The sequence below is a fragment of the Mobula hypostoma genome, chromosome 8 (assembly GCF_963921235.1).
Source record: "Mobula hypostoma chromosome 8, sMobHyp1.1, whole genome shotgun sequence".
NCBI classification, from domain to species: domain Eukaryota; kingdom Metazoa; phylum Chordata; class Chondrichthyes; order Myliobatiformes; family Myliobatidae; genus Mobula; species Mobula hypostoma.
This window is the reverse complement of record NC_086104.1, coordinates 55,921,105-55,940,347: the sequence shown is the minus strand read 5'-3', so window position 1 is coordinate 55,940,347 and position 19,243 is coordinate 55,921,105. Positions and strand designations below refer to the sequence as shown.

Sequence of the window (19,243 nt, the reverse complement as noted above, 5' to 3'; positions counted from 1 at the left end):
TTTTTACGTGATTCAATAGGGTAAGAAAATTTTCTTTAAATAGACCCCTATAGTTTTTAAGTCATTGTTACACCCAAGTAGGTAAATTGGTTTCTTACAATTTTAAAAGGAAGGTTAGAATTTGTTAGTATCAAATTATTCAAAGGGAAAAGTTCACTTTTATGTAGGATTAATTTGTAACATGAGAACTGGCTAAAACAGGAGAGTAAAGAAAGCGCATGGGGTAACAAAGTCCAAACATTAGAAATAAATAGCAGCAGATCATCAGCGTACAGCGAGACTTTGTGAATAGTGTCTCTCCTTAAAATACCGGTGATATCATTAGATTCTCAAAAGGCAACGGCTAAAGGTTCTAAGGCCAGATCAAAAAGCAAAGGGCTCAACGGACAGCCTTGTCTAGTGCCACATTGAAGCTTAAATGGTTTGGAATTCCAAGAATTAGTGATAACCCTAGCGGAAGGAGCTAAATAAAGTAATTTAATCCATCGAATGAAAATGGGTCCAAAATTGAATTTTTCTAAAGTTTTAAATAAATAATTCCATTCAACTCTGTCGAAAGCTTTCTCAGCATCTAGGGGTACCACATATTCCGATATCATGTTAGAAGGAGAAAAAAATACCATTTAATAACCGATGAATATTAAAGTGAGAATATCGATTTTTGATAAATCCAGTTTGGTTATCGGAAATGACAGATGGCAAAATATTTTCAATCCTATGGGCCAAAACTTTAGATAGGATCTTAGTATCAACATTAAGTAGAGAAATTGGTCTGTAAGAGCAGCATTCAGTTGGATCCTTATTAAGGATAAGCGAAATGGAAGGCTTATAAAAAGATTGAGGGAGTCTGCCCGACTTGAATGAATCCCAAAAAAATGAATATAAATGAGGTATAAGCAGTAAGGAAAAGGTCTTATAAAACTCTCCAGAAAATCCATCTGGACCCGGAGCTTTCCTCAATTGTAATGAGCGCACAACCTCAACAATTTCCTCAAAAGAAATAGGTTGTTCCAACAAATTTCTGTTGTTAGCAGAAATTGTAGGAATGTTTAGTTGGTTTAAAAAATTGTTCATTACAGTGTTATCCTTAGAAGAGTCAGAACCATAGAGTTTAGAATAAAATTCCCTAAAAGTTGTCCTATCACCATTAGCTTTGCATATTTCTTTAATCTGCATTTAGCTATAAGGGTTTTAATTTGATCAGCCAATAATTTACTTGTTTTATCTTCATAAATATAAAATTGACATTTATCTTTTAGGAGTTGTGTTTTAATTGGATAGGTTAAAAGGAGATTATATTCAGTTTTAGCTTCAACACATCTTTTATATAAGGCAGGTTCTGAAGCCAAAGCATACTCTTGGTCTAATTGTTTCAGCTGATTAGCTAAATCACTTCTCTCTTTATTAGCTTTTTTCTTAATACTTGCAGCATAAGAAATAATTTGTCCTCTAATATACACCTTAGAGGCATCCCATCTGATAAGACTAGAAGTCTCCTCTAACGTATTCGCTTCAAAAAAAAAGTAATTTGTCTCTCCATAAACTTTAAAAAATTTTTATCAGATAACAAAGTTAAATTAAATTCGCCAAAACCTATTTGTTTGAAGACGACCAGGGAGATTTAAAGATAGGAGCACAGGAGCATGATCTCAGACAGCAATCTCTTTCTATTCACAGGATCGAACTGATGGAATCATTTGGCTATCAATAAAAAAGATCAATCGTGGAATATGTATGATGAACATGAGAGAAAAACGAATAAAAAAAAACTGGATGAAAAAAGACCGCCAAGCATCAACAATACCACATTTCATTGAAAAGATTTAATAAACACAGCTGATTTATTTGGTATCATTAGTTTAGAAGATGAACGATCTAAAGCTGGATCTAAGCAACAATTAAAGCAGGGGTCCCCAACCTTTTTTGCACCACGGACCGGTTTAATATTGACAATATTCTTGCGGATGGGCCGATGGTTGGGGGGGGGGTGTTCAAGTAGGGTTGCCAACTTTCTCACTCCCAAATAAGGGACACTTGAGTTTACCCCGGGAAAGACTACCATGACCATGAAGCCTAGTGTGGGCACCTGTGTGCGCATGTGTGTACGTGCCCATTTTTTTTTTCTACAAATCGATTTTGGCTTAATCTTCCCGATTCTGTTAAGTGAAACTACACTGTACATATATTATTTCTACTTTATATAGGCTGTGTATTTATCATATCATTCCTGCTTTTATTCTATGTTAGTGTTATTTTAGGTTTTGTGTGTTATTTGGTATGATTTGGTGGGTTATTTCAAGTTCAACAGTGCATGACAGGGAATGAGGCAAGGTTCAGCTGACTTATATCGTTTCATATCGCCAAATCATATTGTTTCCTCGCGGCCTGGTGGCTGGGGACTACTGAATTAAAGACTCCACCCATCACCAATCAGTACAGACTTAGATCTGGCAAAAATGAAAAAAGCTCAAAGAAACCTGGGTCATCTATATTCAGAGCATACACATTGGCAAATACCATTAGTTTGTTATTTAGTTTTCCTGATACTATAACAGTTCATTGGCTATGTTTAAGAGGGAGTTAGATATGGCCCTTGTGGCTACAGGGGTCAGGGGGTATGGAGGGAAGGCTGGGGCGGGGTTCTGAGTTGGATGATCAGCCATGATCATAATAAATGGCGGTGCAGGCTCGAAGGGCCAAATGGCCTACTCCTGCACCTATTTTCTATGTTTTCTAAAACACCCATTAGTATCAGAAATTACTTTATGTTGAACAAAGGGAACTTGATTATCTATAAGAATCGAATAAGAATTGGTTTTGACTTGAAACGAGGAATGGAAGTGAGACCCTCTCCATCGATTAAAAAGGCGTGAATTGTCACACTTACGTACATGGAGAAAAACAATTGGTGCCTTAAGTTTTTTTAATATAGGCAAAAATCTTATTTCTTTTCACGGGGTAATTTAGCCCTTTCACGTTAAAATTAAGTACATTAATACTTTGATCCATTTTAAAACTCTTTTTAGGAAAGGTTAAAGAAGCAATCAGAGAAATATATATTAAATCCAAATAATATACCTTGAGATATATTAGCTAAGCAACAGAATTGACTAGGTTCCCAAATCAGCTTCTAGAAAAAAAAACTCCCCATCCCCCTCTCTCCTCCCAAAGAGAAAATCGGTCAAAGAACAACCGCTATCTACCCCCACTGAAAACAGCCCCTTAGAAAACCTGTTGGAACCACGCCAAAGAATTCAAGATTATTTACTGTTCTAACCAAGACCAAATAATATACAGTAAAAAACAAGCTTAGACAGGTTTATCAAACAGAAACAGCAATTATTCATACTTAAAAAAATTATAGTCATTTTTTTCATATATAGTATTTCTGTTCTTGCAAGATTTTTAATCTATTCTATGTATAGATATATATACAGAGTCATTTTTTTGAGTCTAAAAATTTTAAGCCTTCTCTTTGTTTTCCGGCTCGACTGAGAATCGCAGTGGAAGAGAAGGCTTAAAATTTTGGCTGTATAGCTCCGCCATAACTTTTTAAAACTTAACACATTCCGCCATAACTTCTGATGAAAAATCTTTAACAATACGAATCTTCTGACCTTGGTAGTCAATCATACCTTTTCCACGGGCAGACGGTCCTTTATTTGAAATTCATGGAAACATATAATGACTGATCTTGGTTTTGATTTTGAAGTTGATCTGTAGATAGGCGATCTGTGAGCACGATCAATCAAAGGCAGAGAAAGCATTCTTCTGGGGTACATCACAAGCTGGTATGGAAGTTGTCCTGTCCAAGACCGGAAGAAGCTACAGAAGATCGTGAACACAGCCCAGCACATCACACAAACCAATCTTCCATCCTTTGGACTCACTTTACACCACACCCTGTTGGAGCAGTGCTGCCAGGATAATCAAGGACACGACCCACCCAGCCAACACACTTTTCGTTCCTCTTCTCTCAGGGAGAAGGCTCAGGAGCCTGAAGACTCATATGGCCAGATTTGGGAACAGCTTCTTTCCAACTGTGATAAGACTGCTGAACGGATCCTGACCCAGATCTGGGCCATACCCTCCAAATATCCAGACCCGCCTCTCGGTTTTTTTGCACTACCTTACTTTCCCTTTTCTATTTATGATTTCTAATTTAAATTTTTAATATTTACTATTGATTTGTACTCCAGGGAGCATGAAGAGCAGAATCAAATATCAATGTGATGATTGCACGCTCTAGTATCAATTGTTTGGCAACAATAAAGTATAAAATCAGGGAATAATTCCATCAAAAGGTTTGCAAAGACTTCTTTAGGATTATCTCCTTCTGTTTGCTCTTTATGTCCCAAGATCCGTAAATTGTTCCTCCTACTTCTGTTTTCCAAATCAATAATCTTCTTTCTCAGTATTTCATTGGACTTGGATTGTTTTTCATACAGCTTTTGCAAATCATCCATTCTCTCGTCCAGTACAGTAATAACCTCTTCATGTTCCTTTATCTTATCAAGCTCGGTTGGAGTTGCTTGAATATCGTCTAATTTCGTACTTATTTCTTTAATTTCAGCGCTGATTTGTTGTGAATCAGCCAATGCTTCTTTTCTGAACTGCTGAAACTCCTCAGTAAGCTTTTGAATAGCTTCCAAAGCTGCTTCGGTAGTCATAGTAACATAATAACCCGTCTAACAGTAGTATTTCAAAAGGTTGGAGACAAAAGTAAGTAAATTAGGAGCACCAGCAGAGAGTTGTTACTCCATTAGTGGCCACCAGGCAAAATCTCATGAAAATCTTTTTACACTAAAACTCTGATAATCTGTTTTCTGGTTATTTGAAAATCTTGATGGTTTGGCATCTGATACCCATACTCTCATTAACAAATGTGACCCTCAGATTTTCTCTCCTCCTCATACATCACTCCCACTAACACTGGAGCCCCAGTTACTGTACTCTCTTGAACCTAGTGGGTCACAGGAAACATCACCTGCACAACAACTACAATAATACTGAAAATGCCACACTAAAATGGTAAAATAGGATAGTTCAGTTTCAGACCCAAAGCAAAGATTCTACATTGGAGTAGACACCACAGATGCTGGGAATCCAGACAAAAACCGGTACATTCTGGATGTGCAGAATTTCAGTGTTTCAGGTAGCTTAAGTGCCTGGAGAAATCAAACATGGATTGGATGATTGCTTTGCAGAACACCTCTTTTCAGTATATACTAGCTTATTATATTCAGTGTTAAGAATGACCCCAAGCTTCCACTTTCCTGTCATTAGTTCTCTGTCCCATAACTGCTCCGACCTCTGCCTCTTCCAACTGCAGCAAAGAACAGTACTTCCTCTTTCATCTGGAAACTTCACAAAGGAGTGATAAGCCCCTTTTCTGATTACAAACCTACATATGTACCTCACTTTTTGTGCTCCTTCTCTCCACTGATAAGACCTTGCTGAATATTTTGTTGCCCATGTAATGTGCTCTTCTTTATTCCAGGTTCCAACCACTATGATGCTTTTTCCAGATCCTTTATCCTTCAGATAACACAAAATGTAATTATTCAGTGATACCTGAGTGTTTGGCAATACTCATCAAGCTGGACCTCAACAGTATTAGGGAAAAACTGGATGGTAAGGTGAGGTAGACACTTGTTTTTACTTTTGGGGCCTGGACTTAAATCTAGCTCTAACTGATAAAATGGAACTTTATGAATTCTGGCAGAATTAATACTCAGTGAATCCTTCTTAATCTACTCTAGTTCCAGCTTCTAACTGGGCAATAAATTGAAATCTCTTTCAAAGATAAGACTGGAGGAAATGGAAAATAAATAATTGGGTTAAGGGTACATTTTTTAAAAGAAAGGTAAAGACGCATTGATGGCCTAGAGTGTACTTCATTTTGAATCTTGAATGTACTTTCCCTCAGTAGGGAGCAACAGGTAACATAACTGGGGTCCAAAATGGCATTTTTGACAGTGTCAAATTTTTTGAACATTTTGTACTGTGCCAGAACTTTAACACTTCAACTTTCTGGCATAACATTGATTTAAATATATTAGTGATTCTTCTGCACTAATATGACCATTTTTTGTTACAATTTCATGCAAGTACCAAAATACATTACATGAACTAAATGGGAAAAAATTATCTTAGATTGATCTTGCAATGCTTTGAGTGATTGGCTTTGTTATTCCATTGTAGGAAAATGAACCATGGGGAAATTTCAATCTTTACAGTGCAATCTTTACAATCTTAAAATTGTACTAAAATGTTATTAAGATGACAATTTGTGCATACTTTATTATTTTAAACCTAGATATACATTCAAAACTTAATTATATAAAATTTAAGTGAGGGCAATATTGTCACTGCTAAATAGGCAATACATACCACCAAGTTTAACATCTAAAAAGCAATCAGTTATAAGGCTCCACTTCAGTTTGAAAACACAATAATTAAACTTAATTTGATCTGATCTTTTGTTTGGTGTAATTTCAAAGCATGCTAAAAATTTAAAAATGCATTTACACTGAAAATGAAATAACTGTACATTCCCATGACACATACCTCATGATACTGCTGCACATGTTTACCATAGCAGAATTCATACTTCCACCACCCAACACCCTGTTAATATAAGAGTAAAGCAATTATTTTTAGTTTCAGTCCATTTTGACCTTTAATAATGTGTTTCTTTTGCTACATTTCAGGAATGGACAGATGAACTAGAGAAATAGTAGAGCAACTGGACTTAACAAATGGGAAAAAAAGTATGATACAGACCCATCACAAGATAATCATTTAGCTTAAAGATACACTTCTGGCAAAGGAACAAAGCTTTTGCTAAGAAATACTGATCGCATTTTTCATGGTCTCCTGTTTATGACATGTTTAGTTTATCCTAACCAAGACTTCCCTCTATAATGCATCAGTTGTGGGCCAGCAGTAACACAACACATGCTACGTTATTACCATCTAGCTAGAAAACCTTGGGGATGGAATGGGAAGCCACTTTTCTGTCTGTTTTTTGTTTATATACAGTCTTACAAAACATCAGGTTTTTGGTAATATGAACTACATATGATTGTGAGGTTTGGTTTAGCAGACACTCACACCCACTGCTCTGCATTATTATGATTCACAAAAAGGCAACCTTGTCAGCGATAATGACAAAGATTGTACAAACTTCTTGAACTCTCCCCCAATTAACAAGAAATGAATGATCTCTGGTTTATGGCTGTACCATCCTGCATCCATTATTATCAGGAGTATACTAAGGGTATACCGGTGCCAAGCTGTATGGGTCCTAAAGCCCTTCCCTTGGACAACGTCGGTGGTGTGGCGAGGGGAGACTTGCAGCATGGGCAACTGCCGGTCTTCCATACAACCTTGCCCAGGCCTGCGCCCTTAAAACCTTCCAAGGTGCAAATCCATGGTCTCACAAGACTAACGGATGCCTAATACTGACCAATACTACACTAGGCATGACAACTCGCCTCAGAGTACTAAAGTGTTATGTTTATCCAGTTATGTTATATGGCTCAGAATGTTGGACAGTAACCTGAGGAAACGAATTGAAGCAGCAGAGGTGTGGTTTTTGAGGAGGATGCAAAGAATATCATGGACGAAATGAATATTTAATGAGGATGTCATGAACAGAGCAAGCACAAAAAGAAAAATAATGTATGAGATCATGAAAAGGCAACGCGACTTCATTAGACATGTGATTAGGAAAGAGGAGTTAGAATGCATGGTAATTATGGGAAAGACTGAAGGGAAGAAAGCAAGAGGAAGGCAAAGACAAATGATGATGGAGACAGCAGCCAGAGAACTGGAAACGAATACCAGTGAATTGATCCACTTGACCTGAAACAGGAGTGTGTGGGCCATGGCAGTCAAAGCTCAAACTGGGCATGGCACGATGATGATGATGCTGATGATCCATCATTAAGGACCTCCCCTCCCCCCACCCCCATCCAGGACATGCCCTCTTCTCATTGCTACTATTGAGGTGGTAAGCCTGAAGAGACACAGTGTTTCAGCTTTTTCCTCTATACCCACAGATTTCTAAATGGACAACAAATGCATATACGCTACTTTATTATTTTATGTTCTGTTTTTACAGTACTTAATTTTTTTAATACACAATACTGTGCAAGTCTTAGGCACCTTGAAATTTTTTATATAAATTTTGTTTTAGATTTTTTGTCTTCTGCATGTCAGTTTTCTAAGAAAAAAATTTAGATTTCCAAAAAATTAAGTGTTTGTATTTTATTTAAAAAGTAACATTAATTAATAGACCACTCTTCAGATAAAAACTTGATTGCTTTATAGGTATATAGCCCTGTGCACGATTAAACAAAGATAACAAACAGGTGCTAATGATCAATGACATAATGAGCTGAATAAACTGATTAACAGAAACAGAATCACATTCAAAATGAATCATACTGGGTTAAGGACAACCAAACCTAAAGTGAGGATGTGGTAGAATAACCCTCAAATCATCAATTATTTCGCCATGGCATGTGAGCATGGCAACAAGACACAATGTGGTCATCCAGCATCAGCAAGGTCTCACCCAAGCAGAAATTTCACGACAGATGGGAGTTTCAAGATGTGTTGTACAAATTCTTCTGATGAAGTACAAGAAATGTGCAAGGTTGAGGACCAGAAACGCAGAGGTCGGCCATTGAAACTGAGTGCAGCAGACGAGAGATACAGCAAACTGACATCCCTTCTAAATTGGAAGACGACCAGCAAAGCTATCAGCTCTGAACTCACAGAAACCACTGGAACCCAAATACATCCTTCTACAGTCTGCAGAGGTCTTGTCAGAAGTGGTCTTCATGGAAGAATTGCTGCCAAAAAGCCATATCGATGAAGTGGAAACAAAGCCAAGAGGTTCACCTACACACGAAAACAAGGATTTGGGTGCTGAACAACGGCAGCAAATGCTCTGGTCTGACAAGTTAAAAATTAAAAATTTTTGGTTCAGACAGAAGGAGCTGGGGAGCACTACATGAATGAGCGTCTGCTGACAACAGTGAAGCACAGTGGAGGTTTCCTGCAGGTCTGGGACTGCATTTCTGCAAATGGAGTTGGTGATCTGGTCAGAATTAATAGAATCCTCAATGCTGAGAAGTACAAGCAAATTCTCATCCATCACACAATATCACCAAGGAGGCATCTGATCAGCATCATCTTCATTCTACAGCAGGACAATGACCCTAAACATGTGGCCAAGGTCATAAAGAACTATCTTCAGCAAAAAGAACAATGAGTTCTGCAACAAATGATATGAGTTCCACAGAGCCCTGATCTCAACGTCATCGAGACTGTCTGGATTTACCTGGAGAGTCAGAAGCAAGCAAAACATCCAATCTCTGCAGAAGATTTATAGCATGTTCTCAAAGATGCTTCGAACAACCTACCACCAATTTTCTTAACAATGTACACAAGAGAATTGATGCAGTTTAAAGACAAAAGGTGGTCACATCAAATATTGATTTGATTTTTTTAAAACTGTTAACTGCTCTTTATAGTCTTTTTTTGATATTTAGAAACTTTGAGTTTCATTATTTTTGAAAGCATCTTTGCTTTACAGAATTTTTTTTACATGCGCTAAGACTTTTCTACTATTACAATATAGTTTTTTAAATTATGTATTACATTGTACTGCTACAAAACTATATATTTCACAACATTCAGTATGCCGGCAATATCAAACCTGATTCTGACTCCGACACTTCTTTGTAGAATTAAAAATGTGTATACCCTGCACAATCACCATATTCCTTATTTAATCGTACTTGACAGGATCATGCTAGCCAGAAATGTTAACTCAATCATCCACTGCCACCTAAACAATTGCTGCCCTGACCAGTTATATTGTACTGGCACTGTGTTTATTTTAAGCTTCTGCATGATTTTTCATTTTCGTTATCAACTTATTTTTTAAAACAAAAAATACCAAGGAAAGGCTGGAATCTTACCCCATGGAAACAATAGGAGCCACTCAGAAATTCCTGAATGAGCTGTTCATCAGTCAATTTGGAGATGTGAATGGTTCCCACAGCAACTGGCTGTTGTCCACCAATGCTTATAGATTTGTGGGTTGAAAATTTTTCATCCTTTGTGGAAGTTGCATCTATTTCCTATTAATTAATCCAATGTGAAAACAAATTAAAATGGCAGTAATTTAAATGTATCAGTAACATTTCAAAACAAAGAGACTTACTTACCTCCAGCATGGATATTAAAGTCTACTACTTATTTGCAGTCATATGGAATGAACATTTAAAATCATCTTTATGGAAGCAAATTCATTGTTTTGTGGCAGTGGTACAGTGCAAGACATCAAAATTACTATAAATAATAAATAAAATAATAACAGTGGGAAAACACAGTGATGAAGTAGTGCTCATTGTTTCGTGGACCATTCAGAAATCTGATGGATGGCAAGATGCTGTTCCTAAAACATTGAGTGTGGGTCTTCAGACCCCTGTATCTTCACCCGATGGGTATCAGAGACGAAGCATTTAAATTTCAAGTAATTTTTCCAAAATGGAGAAAAATACAAATTATATGTGAAACTATCCATGAGACCAAAATCCCTCTGCAGTCTGATGTTGTACATTAGAACTTCCAAGACTATTACCAGAAATAGGAATAAATAAAATAACAATAATGTTAATTAATTAAACCATTTTTTGTACAACAGATCAAAATATAATTTCAGCAGTGGGTACATTTTGTTGATACTTAATAGAATAAAATTCTTGCCAGCTTCCAAAGCAAATTGTTGTTAGAATATACTAGAGGGAACAAAAATCCAGCATAGCATCAATTAGCTAGTCCTGTTCATCTCAAATTTCATGGGCTTAGTTTTAAAATCAGATACTGATATAGCCTTCGATGGATAACTGATTGTCATGTAAGATAAAAAAAAACTGCAGAGGTTACAGGAAAGTAAACAGAAGGTAAATAGGACTAGTGGTCTTGAGCTGAGGTGGAGGTGATTGGCTGAATAACCTCCCTTTACTGTAGTACACATTTCCCAAATATAGTTGTAGGAAAATGCTTGTGAACCCTTTGCAATTACCTGGTTTTCTGCATTACTCATATAATGTGGTATGATCTTCATCTAAGTCACACATACAAAGAGAAACATATTCTGCCTGAACTAATAACATACAAACAATTGTGCTTCTTCTTGTCAACACTAAGTACACTATTTAAACCGTGACAATCTAGGTTCAAAGAAGTATGTGAACATCTGGGGTAATGCCTTCTGCAAAAGCTATTTGGTGTTCCAATCACTGAGATGAGATTGGAGTTGTGGGTTGTAGAGGTGCCCTGCTCTATATATAAAAAAAGACATATAACGTCAGATTACTGACGGAGCCTGATCTTCGAGAAAGATCTGCCTATGTGCAACATGCCTCGATCAAAACAATTTTCAGAGGATTTTAGAAGAATTGTAGAGATGTATGAAGCTGGAAAAAGCTACAGAAGCATTTCTAAAAACCTGAGTGTTCATCAGTCCACAGTAAGAGAAATAGTCTAGAAATGAAGGGAATTCAGTACTGTTGCTACTCTCCCTAGGAGTGGGCATCCAGCAAAAATCACACCAAGAGCATAACGTGCAATGCTGAAGGAGGTGAAAAAGAACCCAAGGATAACAGCAAAAGACCTGCAGAAATCTCTAGAACTTGCTAAAGGCTCTGTTCATGTGTCTATTATAAGAAAAACACTGATCAAGAATGGTGTTCATGGAAGGACACCACGGAGGAAACCACTGCTCTCCAAAACACATTGCTGCACGTCTCATGTTTGCAAAAGAACACCTGGATGTTCCACAACGCTTCTGGGACAATGTTCTGTGGACAGATGAGACACGAGTCGAACTTTTTGGCAGAAGTGCACACTGCTATGTTTGGAAACCTTCTCCCCACTGTGAAGCATTGTGGAATGAGTATCATGGTTTGGGGCTGCTTTGCTGTCTCAGGGCCTGGATAGCTTACAATCGTTGAGGATACAATGAGTTCAGACTTGTATCAGGAAATTGATGATGCAACAAGACAATGTTCTGAAACACAAGAATAAATCAACACAGAACGGTTTAAAATAAAAAAAATCGTGTTTTGGAATGGCCAAGTCAAGAGTCCAGATCTTAATCCAATTGAGAAGCTGTGGCATGACCTCAAGAGGGCTGTTTATGCAAGGTAACCCAGAAATATTGATGAGCTGAGACACTTTTGTATGGAAGAATGGTCTAAAATTCCTCCTCACCTTGTGCAAGTCTGATCAGCAGCTACAGGAAACGTTTGGTGGAGGTTATTGCTGCTAAAGGAGATTCTACCAGATATTAAATACAAGGGTTCACATACTTTTTCTAGCCTGCACTGTGAAAGATTAAATAACGTGTTTAATAAAGGCATGAAAAGTACATTTGCTTGTGTGTTACTAGCTTAGGCAGATTTTCTATTATTGTGACTTAGATGAAGATCACACCACATTTTATAAGTAATTAATGCAGGGAGTAAATCAGGTGATTGAGAAGGATAAGAAGTGCAAGAAAATACTTAAGAAGGAAATCAGGAGGGCTAAAAGAAGACATGAGGTTGCCTTGGCAGTCAAAGTGCAGGATAATCCAAAGAGCTTTTACAAGTATATTAAGAGCAAAAGGATTGTAAGGGATAAAATTGGTCCTTTTGAAGATCAGAGTGGTCGGCTATGTGCGGAACCAAAGGAAATGGGGAATATCTTAAATAGGTTTTTTGCATCTGTATTTACTAAGGAAACTGGCATGAAGTCTATGGAATTAAGGGAAACAAGTAGTGAGATCATGGAAACTGTACAGATTGAAAAGGAGGAGGTGCTTGCTGTCTTGAGGAAAATTAAAGTGGATAAATCCCCGGGACCTGACAGGGTGTTCCCTCGGACCTTGAAGGAGACTAGTGTTGAAATTGCAGGGGCCCTGGCAGAAATATTTAAAATGTCGCTGTCTACAGGTGAGGTGCCGGAGGATTGGAGAGTGGCTCATGTTGTTCCGTTGTTTAAAAAAGGATCGAAAAGTAACCCGGGAAATTATAGGCTGGTAAGTTTAATGTCGGTAGTAGGTAAGTTATTGGAGGGAGTACGAAGAGACAGAATCTACAAGCATTTGGATAGACAGGGACTTATTAGGGAGAGTCAACATGGCTTTGTGCGTGGTAGGTCATATTTGACCAATCTATTGGAGTTTTTTGACGAGGTTACCAGGAAAGTGGATGAAGGGAAGGCAGTGGATATTGTCTACATGGACTTCAGTAAGGCCTTTAACAAGGTCCCGCATGGGAGGTTAGTTAGGAAAATTCAGTCGCTAGGTATACATGGAAAGGTGGTAAATTGGATTAGACATTGGCTCAATGGTAGAAGCCAAAGAGTGGTAGTAGAGAATTGCTTCTCAGAGTGGAGGCCTGTGACTAGTGGTGTGTCACAGGGATCAGTGCTGGGTCCATTGTTATTTGTCATCTATATCAATGATCTGGATGATAATGTGGTAAATTGGATCAGCAAATTTGCTGATGATATAAAGATTGGAGGTGTAGTAGACAGTGAGGAAGGTTTTCAGAGCCTGCCGAGGGACTTGGACCAGCTAGGAAAATGGGCTGAAAAATGGCAGATGGAGTTTAATACAGACAAGTGTGAGGTATTGCAAGTTGGAAGGACAAACTAAGGTAGAACATACAGGGTTAATGGTAAGGAACTGAGGAGTGCAGTAGAACAGAGGAATCTGGGAATACAGATACAAAATTCCCTAAAAGTGTCGTCACAGGTAGATAGGGTCATAAAGAGAGCTTTTGGTACATTGGCCTTTATTAATCAAAGTATTGAGTATAAGAGCTGGAATGTTATGATGAGATTGTATAAGGCATTGGTGAGGCCGAATCTGGAGTATTATGTTCAGTTTTGGTCACCAAATTACAGGAAGGATATAAATAAGGTTGAAAGAGTGCAGAGAAGGTTTACAAGGATGTTGCCGGGACTTGAGAAATTCAGTTACAGAGAAAGGTTGAATAGGTTAGGACTTTATTCCCTGGAGCGTAGAAGAATGAGGGGAGATTTGATAGAGGTATATAAAATTCTGATGGGTATAGATAGAGTGAATGCAAGCAGGCTTTTTCCACCGAGGCAAGGGGAGAAAAAAAACCAGAGGACATGGGTTAAGGGTGAGGGGGGAAAAGTTTAAAGGGAACATTGGAGGGGGGCTTCTTCACACAGAGAGTGGTGGGAGTATGGAATGAGCAGCCAGACGAGGTGGTAAATGCGGGTTCTTTTTTAACATTTAAGAATAAATTGGACAGATACATGGATGGGAGGTGTATGGAGGGATATGGTCCGTGTGCAGGTCAGTGGGACTAGGCAGAAAAAGCACAGCCAAGAAGGGCCAAAAGGCCTGTTTCTGTGCTGTAGTTTTCTATGGTTTCTAAAACCAAGTAATTGCAAAAGATTCACAAATCTTCTCTTGAAACTGTAAATATAAGTGTAATATGCAAAATAGCCAGGGACACAATAAAGGCTTCCTTTAGTATAAGAGCTTATTTAAAAATCTCATCTGTTGCAAAAAGTTACCTCTTGGATTCTTTGGTTATTAAAAGATGGCTTCATCATTTCTTCTTGCTGTTTTTCAAATTCTTCAAGGCTTTGAGGCTTTAATGGTGAGCCATGTAATGACTGGCAAAATATGTCATTAACTGGAGAGGTTTTAAATCTAGGCAAAATAAAAACAAGTCAATACTCACATATTATCATAGTAAAAATATTGTAACAAGACTAATTAGAATAGACCAAAATTACTGCAAATTATAAAATGTATTATAATATACTATGCAAATAAGTGTAAGACTAAACACTTAAGTATCTTACCTATATTTAGGATGGCTGCACAATAGTGGTGTCAATATAACTAATTCATATTCACATGTAGTGACCTCAGCAACAGAGAGGATCTCATGCTTGGCTTCAGGATGGCAGACATACATGACAGTGGTTACTCTTGGTTTGTTCTGTTTTAAGCTACAAGGTGTACCATTTCCCATTAAGACAGGGTAATAAGGAGTAATCTGTCCTTCAATATTTTTGGTGTGAACCTTGAAAGAAGAAAAAAAAATGCCACTTTAACATATATTTTTCAACTCCGGACAATTTTTTTTCCCTGTAGTCCATAATAAAATACAATATGGAATCACATACCACTACACAGAAATAGATTTTTATATCGCAGTACAAACACATTCACAATAATAAATTTAAACATGAGGAATTCTGCAGATGCTGGAAATTCAAGCAACACACATCAAAGTTGCTGGTGAACGCAGCAGGCCAGGCAGCATCTCCAGGAAGAGGTACAGTCGATGTTTTGGGCCGAGACCCTTCGTCAGGACTAACTGAAGGAAGAGCTAGTAAGAGATTTGAAAGTGGGAGGGGGAGATCCAAAATGATAGGAGAAGACAGGAGGGGGAGGGATGGAGCCAAGAGCTGGACAGTTGATTGCCAAAAGGGATATGAGAGGATCATGGAACAGGAGGCCCAGGGAGAAGGAAAAGGGGGAGGGGGGAAAAAAATTCCCCCCTCCGTAACTTCCACCACATAGAAACTTAGAAAATAGGTGCAGGAGTAGGCCATTTGGCCCTTCGAGCCTGCACCACCATTCAGTATGATCATGGCTGATCATCCAACTCAGAACCTTGTACCTGCCTTCTCTCCATACCCCCCGATCCCTTTAGCCACAAGGGCCATATCTAATTCCCTCTTAAATATGGCCAATGAACTGGCCTCAACTGTTTCCTGTGGCAGAGAATTCCACTGATTCACCACTCTGTGTGAAGAAGTTTTTCCTCATCTCGGTCCTAAAAGGCTTTCCCTTTATCCTTAAACTGTGACCCCTCGTTTTGGACTTCCCCAACATCGGAAAAAATTTTCCTGCATCTAGCCTGTCCAATCCCTTTAGAATTTTATACATTTCAATAAGATTCCCCCATCAATCTTCTAAATTCCAGAGAGTATAAGCGTAGTCGATCCAGTCTTTCATCAGATGAAAGTCCTGCCATCCCAGGAATTAATCTGGTGAACCTTCTTTGTACTCCCTCTATGGCAAGAATGTCTTTCCTCAGATTAGGGGACCAAAACTGCACACAATATTCCAGGTGTGCTCTCACCAAGGCCTTGTACAACTGCAGTAGAATCTCCCTGCTCCTGTACTCGAATCCTCTTGCTATGAATGCCAGCATACCATTCGCCTTTTTCACCGCCTGCTATACCTGCATGCCCACTTTCATGACTGGTGTACAATGACACCCAGGTCTCGTTGCACCTCCCCTTTTCCTAATCGGCCACCATTCAGATAAAAATCTGTTTTCCTGTTCTTACCACCAAAGTGGATAACCTCACATTTATCCACATTAAATCCGCTAAGCATATCTTTCCCTCTCCCCCTCTCTCTGCTTTCCGCAGGGATCGCTCCCTACGCGACTCCCTTGTCCATTCGTCCCCCCCATCCCTCCCCACTGATCTCCCTCCTGGCACTTATTCTTGTAAGGGGAACAAGTGCTACACATGCCCTTACACTTCCTCCCTTACCACCATTCAGGGCCCCAGACAGTCCTTCCAGGTGAGGCGACACTTCACCTGTGAGTCGGCTGGAGTGATATACTGCGTCTGGTGCTCCCGATGCGGCCTTATATATATTGGCGAGACCCCACGCAGACTGGGAGACCGTTTCGCTGAATACCTACGCTCTGTCCGCCAGAGAAAGCAGGATCTCCCAGTGGCCTCACATTTTAATTCCACATCCCATTCTGATATGTTTATCCACGGCCTCCTTTACTGTAAAGCTGAAGCCACACTCAGGTTGGAGGAACAACACCTTATATTCCGTCTGGGTAGCCTCCAACCTGATGGCATGAACATTGACTTAGCTCTAACTTCCGCTAATGCCCCATCTCCCCTCGTACCCCATCCGTTATTTATTTATATACACACATTCTTTCTCTCCCTCTCCTTTTTCTGCCTCTGTCCCTCTGACTATACCCTTTGCCCATCCTCTGGGTTTTTCCCCCCTCCCCCTTTTCCTTCTCCCTGGGCCTCCTGTCCCATGATCCTCTCATATCCCTTTTGCCTATCACCTGTCCAGCTCTTGGCTCTATCCCTCCCCCCCCCCCCGTCTTCTCCTATCATTTTGGATCTCCCCCTCCCACTTTCAAATCTCTTACTAGCTCTTCCTTCAGTTAGTCCTGACGAAGGGTCTCGGCCCGAAACATCGACTCTCTTCCTAGAGATGCTGCCTGGCCTGCTGCGATCACCAGCAACTTTGATGTGTGTTGCCACAATAATAAATTGTCATCTTTTGTATAGTTTTGACAGAGAATCAAAAAAATCAAAAATGTAGAATTAATACATTATATTCCCCTACTCTCAGGCTTGAAGTTGGAAAGCATTTTAAACAGAAACCGATCTGAAATTATATGATCTACTATCAAAAAGTGAAAGCAAAGGATCTGTATTATGCCATGCTGCTGTCACTTACCTGACAGAATAGTACAAAATGTCCACGTATATAGATTTACATTGCTAACTCAGTTTTAATAAATTTTAAATCATTCAGTAATTTGAATTTAAAAATTGATGAAGAAATGAATGAAGCAGTTCCGAATCACTGGACTTTCCAGAAGAATGCCAAAACAGGGATACCATTTAAAACAAGATGGCTTCTCACACAGAAAACTTGGCCAACATCAGGTGAAGTATGTAATCAGACATCACCTTCAATATTCACCAAACCAGTGAGTGCTTAGGTTTTATTCCATCATATTAACACTGATTATTTATTCAATATTGGTAATCGTGGCATTTCAAATGGTGTTATTTAGTAAACTTTAAGATACAATGTGTTGGTTATTTCAGAATTGTCACAGGAAACTTTATTTTTCCAAATTCTTCCAGAACTGTTTCTTAGAATCAGCTTATAAAAGGCACGAAAGACAGAGGAGTTCCAGTGATTTTAAGTGGTTCATATTTTGTGTGCATGACTGAAATTCTCGCTTTTATAGAAATAACAATCGATTTTTCGGGGTGTAGTGGCATCATCACTGGACTTCGAGGCGGATAGTGCAGAGTTTGAATCCAGCTGGGTCCCAACCCGGGCAGCAGCAGTATCTGTGCCGAAGAAAGGCCTGGCACTCTACTTCCGTATCTTGCCACAATTACCCCATGGATAACTACACTATCCATAGGGTAGCTATCAGTCAGCCGCAACTTGACGGCACTGAACAAGAACAAAAATATTAATTACCTTATCCGTAATCACATTGCTTAACCTCATCATATCCTTGACTGTTATATCTGAGATACTGCCTGTGCGAGTTAGCAGACCAAGAAACTAGAGGCTGTGAATCATAATGGTCTATGTTCTAAAACTTAGGAAAACTTTCTAAAACTTCACCCCAGGAAAAGGACCAACTACCTACCCTGTCTATGTATGTCATAATTTTGTATACTATAACAAATACTGGGAATAAACTAATGACATTTTAAAACTAGGATTTCTCATATAGGCAGGTAATACATTGTTTGTATCCAAATTAGCATCCAAAGGCTCCTTAATGACTCAAAAGCACCTAACATCAAACGTTTATACTCCAGCTAAGATCTACACACAGTATAATTATAACAGAGATATGGGAAGGAGACATGCAGGAGATTAATAACACCCAAAGTACATATTCTAATATCTTCTAAGCACCCTAGCGATGTGAAAAGACTCATCCTTTGATCAGTATGACCTTGTACTTGAACAACACTTGCACTTCTAACCTTGTACTTTTAAAAAAAAATTACCAATGGAATAGGAATAAAAAAAAACTACAAAAAGGCAATACTTTACTTACTTTCAATTTCTCAGTTTCTGTTTCGGATTCATCTGGCTGCACTGTGGTGGGATCTAGATGAAAAAAGAAACGCCAAAACGTGTCAGGATTCATCAATTATTCAAAAATAATTTTAATCAGAACAGACCAGGAGAGTTCAGTTCCCAGCCACAGAAAAATCCATCACGACTAGAAATTACCCTATGAATATATTGCACAATTACTGTTATTTTGAGCTCAGTTCTCCGGGACACTCCATAATTTCCTCCAGCTTTTAAACTTCTAAACTTTTTTTTTCAATATATACATGCTGATATAATTCACAAGAT

The 19,243-nt window shown here is 38.6% G+C and overlaps 1 protein-coding gene across 2 annotated transcripts in view; it reads right to left on the bottom strand.

The window, feature by feature from the left end:
• erlec1 (endoplasmic reticulum lectin 1) overlaps nucleotides 1–19,243 on the bottom strand; it is a 33,853-nt gene that overhangs the window by 3,305 nt on the left and 11,305 nt on the right. For both annotated transcript variants that reach the window (XM_063055871.1, XM_063055872.1), the window contains exons 6-11: nucleotides 18,936–18,988; nucleotides 14,917–15,140; nucleotides 14,623–14,761; nucleotides 9,999–10,160; nucleotides 6,571–6,630; nucleotides 5,417–5,538 (exon numbers count right to left, since the gene is read on the bottom strand). In XM_063055871.1, the coding sequence (XP_062911941.1) occupies nucleotides 5,417–5,538; nucleotides 6,571–6,630; nucleotides 9,999–10,160; nucleotides 14,623–14,761; nucleotides 14,917–15,140; nucleotides 18,936–18,988 (760 nt within the window). The remainder of the gene's footprint in view (nucleotides 1–5,416; nucleotides 5,539–6,570; nucleotides 6,631–9,998; nucleotides 10,161–14,622; nucleotides 14,762–14,916; nucleotides 15,141–18,935; nucleotides 18,989–19,243) is intronic.